Source organism: Seriola lalandi, unplaced genomic scaffold (genome assembly GCF_002814215.2).
Source record: "Seriola lalandi dorsalis isolate HSWRI2012SDOR001 ecotype SW California unplaced genomic scaffold, Sedor1 jcf7180002054562, whole genome shotgun sequence".
NCBI classification, from domain to species: Eukaryota; Metazoa; Chordata; class Actinopteri; order Carangiformes; family Carangidae; genus Seriola; species Seriola lalandi.
This window is the reverse complement of record NW_019525115.1, coordinates 913304-919303: the sequence shown is the minus strand read 5'-3', so window position 1 is coordinate 919303 and position 6000 is coordinate 913304. Positions and strand designations below refer to the sequence as shown.

Below are 6000 nucleotides of genomic sequence, written 5' to 3'. Positions count from 1 at the left end.
TTTTTCATAAACATCAGAGTATCAGCAGCAAAACAGCTCAACACGTTCCCTGGTCACTGAAGGTCAGCACTCTGTTCCATCATTAGTTACATAATTAAAATCTTATTTGCTTTTCTTGTGAATAAGGAAGGGAATAGAAACAAATGAATCATTATTTTCTTACACTGTGAGTAAGGTATTTTGTCTGATTACACATACACATGCCTTGGTGATTTTAAGTGGTGCACTTTACACACAGTAAATGCTACACGGTGGAAGAACTTTAGCTTGGTGGCTACTAACTGTACTATTCTAAATATAATGCCTTCATACCTCTAGAACCTTTTCGTGCCACCTGACTTGCCACAAAACTCAGCAATCAAACTGTGGTGTGTGTGAAGTGTGATACTGTTGTCAAAGATAACAAAAACAGTAATATTACCACGTACCGACACATCTTGGTAGAGGAGCACTCCACATTCTCCGCCCACCTCCCAGACAGACCAACTCTGGTGCCCCTTCTAGGCGGTAGCCCATGTTGCAGGAAAAAGACAAGGTGTCACCAACGCCGAAACTGTAGCCATTTCTCCTGCCGAACCGGGGCATTCCAGGGTCCTCACATGGCTCCAAAGTATATTCTACAGAAAATAAATGGAAACTGAGTACATAACAATTATATATGAATAAGCATTTAAAATGGTAAAAATGGGTCAGCACTGTGAAGCCTGCTCTTTAAAAGTTTTATTTATTGCATTTTCTGAATGTGGCATAAGTGCCATTAGAGTAAGTGAAAAATTATAAGATTAAAGTGTACAAACATTTTTCTATTAAATCATCAAATCGATACCCATCACTCTCCAAGAAAAGTCCAGGAAAAATCCACTCTCATAACTACAATAAGACTGACGTCATAATCATTAACTTAATTCATTAAATATTCACTGACAGAGCAAACATGATTTCCTTCCATGTGAAGTAGCCTAACCCTTTTCAATAATTCAGTAACTCTTATGATAAAAACTAATGCAGTCCATTAAAATATAACCTTTGCATAACAACTTATGAACAACAGTGAACAATTTGTACATAAGTTGTGAGTCTCAATTGACTCCACCATGTCCGGGACTGAACTTGTTGATTTCATGTTTAGCGAAGTACAAGAGGAGATGTGTTTTCAGTTGGCTAAGACCGATGATGTGATGTGTATTTCAGGGTGCTGCAGTTTCACACGGGTTGTTGAGCATGTTACGACTTATGAGTCACAGTGACGCCTTGTATGTGTTACATTCTGAGTATCAGCTTATGCCATCTGGGAGGTGGTACAACATCCTTCAGTTTATACTCAGATTCAGGTGCTCCTTTATTTCAGAGTCAATAGGAGAGCCTTGTAAGGGCATTGAGGCAAATGATCTTGAGTTATGAGGGGCAGATGTAGCCTTGGTCTTTGTCTTAATTATGACCCTGAACTGTTTTGGATGGCGGTGGTGGTGAAGTCACGCGACCATGGATCGGGACAGCACCTGTGACTTCCACACTTTCTCAGACTACCACGATGAGGCTGAAGGGAATCCATCTCTGTCTCTTTTTTTTTCTTCTTTTGTGTTGTTTAATGGTTGATTACATTCAGTTTAATGTTGCGTAACCTCTCTCCTCTGTTCAGCTTTTTTCTTGAGCTATTCAAGAACAGGGTTTGTTGGTAGTCCTTGAGGCCAGTGGTGAAACATCTCTATTCAGAGGAAAAGTGAGAGTTTAACATTCACTTAACACAGTAACAGTTTTGTGTCGATGTGGCATAAAAAATAGAAAACATTTGACTTTTTTCTTTTTTTTAAGTCAAAAAACATTTTTATTTTATAAATGGATGTCCTGTGCCAAATCCCTTAACAGAAACTGTTGAAAAAAATGTAAAAGTTTGATATGTAAAATCTGGCTGCGCTCCACTTGGCAGGACCCACAAAAAAGATGTGTAACGGGTCAAAAATATATTTATATTAATTCACAGGTGCAGATAAATAAACATGAGACTGGAAAAAAAAAAACAGGAATTAAAATGACAAGGAAACAAATCAAAATACTGAGTGATAGCAACAGGGAGTAACTTTGGAAAAGGAGGACAGATGGTTACTGCAACTTCAGTTATCGTTGTGTCACTTTGCATTACGTCAACAACAAGTGGGAGCTGACTGAGAGTGTTTTGCACATCTGAATGGAACAGTACATTACGCCAACCAGCAGATAACCTCAGACCAGCCATCATGCAAGCCCTGCTTAAATACAATCGGGATGAATTTTAAAGTGAGCGACTTTATGGTCTATGTGTTGGGTTGAGTTGTGAAACTTCTACTACTGAGTCAGGTTGGTCTAGATTTGATTTTGAGATAATAACAGGTAAGATGTTGGTTCCAGTACTGAGCTCTGTGGGCGCACAGCGGATGTGGATTTGCAAAACTGGACCGATGCAGGACTCTGTTCTAAACTGCCATTTGAAGTTCAAGTTTTAGAAAAACAGTTGTCAGTCAAGGCATCTGTTGGTTCCACTCCACAGAAACGGTTCTTGTCAAAATCTCAGATCACAAAGTAAAGCTATCACTGATCATTACAATTTAAGAGGCTGCAACTGTCTCTGTCCAAGTAGAAACATTGCTCTGCTTTCTTCTCTTTAGAGAGAGTCTTTAAAGAGAAGAGAGGCTATTATTTCACTGTGGTGTCTTGGATCCTCTTTGCGTGGGTTTCTAGGCTGATCCTGTGCAATATTCATAACGGGTGTTATTACATGACTGTGTTTAACAAAGCCTGGTTTGGATTTGAAAATAAACTTCACATTGTTATACAGGATAAGGCTGTTTTTTTTTTACAGTATGAGAAGAGGAACGTCAACTTCTTAAATAAAAGTGATGGTAAATTATATCTAGATCTTGTTGGAGTATAATGGTACAACATGACTATAGGGGAGTAAATTACCAGAGAAAGTTATGTTGAAGCCCTCATATGAAATGGAAAAGTCAGAGATGAATCGAAGCTGGGCTTTGAAGTTGCCATAGAGACCAGCATTGATGTTGCTAGGCAACTCGTTGCCAGTCAGCCGAGCCAGTGGTTGCAGGAAACTCCCGTTCTCAGTAACCAAGAGGTAATCGTGTTGGTCCTCCAGATGAAAAGAATTGAACTGAAACTGGACTCCTGTTCAAGACACACACACACACACACACACACACACACATACACACACACACACACATACACACACATTTGTTTCATTCTGAGCGGGCTCATATACCTGGAATTGGTATGAATCATTTTACAGTGTGATCACAGCAGGCACAAATCGTTAATGTCTTGTATCATAGGAATTGAATAATAAAGTGGCATTATGGCATAAACTTCATGTATTGCAATTCAGTGGTTGTAGTGTAGCAGTAGCTGCACTACTATGTGTGCTACTTGCGACTGTCTCTCACTCTGTCTCTCTCTATTAAGTAGTGTGAATCTGTGTGTGTGTGTGTGTGTGTCTTGCCTTTCCCGTGGCTGACTTCAACAGTCCAGGTACAGTTGAGAGATGAAGGGTAGCTGTCTGGATAGCCGGGACTAAGGATGGTTCCCCAGGGACCTCTAACATCTCCGCCACAGAGAGCTGGATAGATTGAGAGAGACGGAGTGGGAGAGAGAGAGGCAGAAAGAGAGAGAGAGATATGCAGAGAGAGGGGCAGAGAAGGTTAGCATCAGATTGTTGATAGCTCAAACAGATAATGTTTCCCTGTGGACCTTAAATAGTACTTATATAGCACGTACACACAAGCACATGCACACACAAATACTACAAGAGCAGGAGTGGTATACAGAGAGAGAGAGAGAGAGAGAGAGAGAGAGAGAGAGAGAGAGAGAGAGAGAGAGAGAGTTCTGTGTAGAAAGTTCTGCTTGCACTAACAGCTGCAAAATTTGTGTGATGTCACACATTAGGAAACGTTAAAACACTGTTATATCAACATGTATTCCCTAATAGCTTTACTTTGAATGTCCCTCGACTGTTGCACAGACAAAAAATGATGATATAAATGGTTGGAAAATCTCCCACACACTGAATTTAAATAGAAATAATGGATTATTTGTTGTCTCAAGTAGTTTAATTTCCCTGAACTAACCATGTGTTATGTGTTTAATGAAACTTATCAGTTTAACTGCTGGTATGTGAATTATGCAAACTTGTTTTTAGTTGTTTAATTGTGACATGCTCACCAGGCAGAAACAGCTCTCACATAATTAGTGTAGCAACCTGTATAGGGAAGGCTCAGAGGATTCTATAAAAGCACAGGCACACGTAGGTACACTCTGTGGGTGCTAACACATATAATGACAATGATAGTGTGATGATGGCACCTGTCTCCAGCAGAGCAAAGGGTACGCATCAACTTCTATGTTTAGCTGTAATAAGTTCAAGCTTCAAGATCCCTGCTGTAAATGTAACACCTTCCATATCTTAGTGACTTATCTCAACTTCTAATGTGTCAACTACATTCCTGACCTTGATCAAATTAGATCAATTATATTTCAGTGCCTGCTTGGCAAATAAATATTTTTGTTCTGTGAGGTGTTGATTGTTTGGAATCAACTTGTTTGGATTTGCATGAAAATGACTGAAAATCATTATATACAGTGGATATGTAGCGAGCCAAGGAATGTAATAAAAATATAGAGAAAAATAAGTGTATTGAAGTAACTGGAGTTACTGGCTAAAATGCAAAGTTGATTGTTATGTAACAAGTGACCATCTAGACAATAAGTGTAACTTCTTTAGCTGAGAGGTGGAAGATTTGAAACCTATGTTCAAGATTTGGTTGCTTTTAGGACGTACAGTCTCTCAGCAGCAAACTGAGACATGAAATATGAATTAAAGAGAAACGATTGGATATTATTTGAGCTAGTTTTCCACAATATCAATGCTGTGTGAAAGCTGTATAGTGTGAAAGAACTGCAAAATATATTTTGTTTTCTATTAATACAGGCAATTTGTAATTCCAGGCGATTCAAAGCAGTAATATTCAAAGCAGTGAAGCTACACAGATGTTTCTTAGGGACTACTTAAAACTTTTTGAACCTCACAGTATGGCCTCAGGATAACCCTGCAAGTTCTGCACACGGTTCAGCTGTGCACATTGTTATGCAGGATGAGAGTTGTGCTGGCACAGAGATGCTCAGAGTTGAGACCAGGTCCTCAGAAAAGTTTGGAAAAATCTGTTGCCGATTCTATGCATACTAATGCATGCATGTATTGCAAGGTTCTTCATTTCTGCTCGCTCCAGTTGCTTCATCTTACAGTTGGCGGACTGGCCTGTCATTTTCTCTTACAATATGCCGATAAAATGCCATAACATTACCTCAAAAGTGCAACGGTGGCAAAGCAGCAGGGAGAAGGTCAAACCTGTTTCCTTGAGCCGGACATTCTACCAGGTACATGGAAGCTGAAAACCTCCAACTCTGAGAACTGCAACCTAGACTAAAATCTGTAAAATCTGTATTTCATTTCCATGCATTTCCTCTGCTGACCACTGCTATAACCACATAAAACAGATATGTCAGACATTGAAAATGTGCTCAAACCACAAGAGAACACCAGTATTCACACTCAACCTCCATGTTTTTTACAACATCAGCATCTCCCAAAACAAGGGTGAGGACAGAGAGCATTTCCAAACAAAACCAATACACAGATGCAAGAAGGCACACATGCAAGCATGCACGCACACACACACACACACACACACACACACACACACACACACACACACACACACACACACACAAACACACATACCGTATACATACAGCCTGACACAATGACTCATGCACAAAACCATGCATGCACACATAGCGCTATTAATTATTAATACTTTTCTGCCAGGAAGCTCTTAATGTTAAACGCTGAGCTATGTGAGAAATTTGAAAAACTGCATTACATCTCTCTCTCTGCCAGTTTCTTTCTCTTTCTCTCTCTCTTAATCTCTTGCTCTATCTGTAGATTTTCTTTTT

At 39.5% G+C, this 6000-nt stretch overlaps 1 protein-coding gene across 1 annotated transcript in view; it reads right to left on the bottom strand.

Annotated features, from left to right (window-relative positions):
- csmd3b (CUB and Sushi multiple domains 3b) overlaps positions 1 to 6000 on the bottom strand; it is a 136919-nt gene that overhangs the window by 74309 nt on the left and 56610 nt on the right. Inside the window, exons 13-15 of the mRNA XM_087176619.1 lie at positions 3491 to 3607; positions 2941 to 3156; positions 429 to 617 (exon numbers count right to left, since the gene is read on the bottom strand). Of these exons, the coding sequence (XP_087032745.1) occupies positions 429 to 617; positions 2941 to 3156; positions 3491 to 3607 (522 nt within the window). The remainder of the gene's footprint in view (positions 1 to 428; positions 618 to 2940; positions 3157 to 3490; positions 3608 to 6000) is intronic.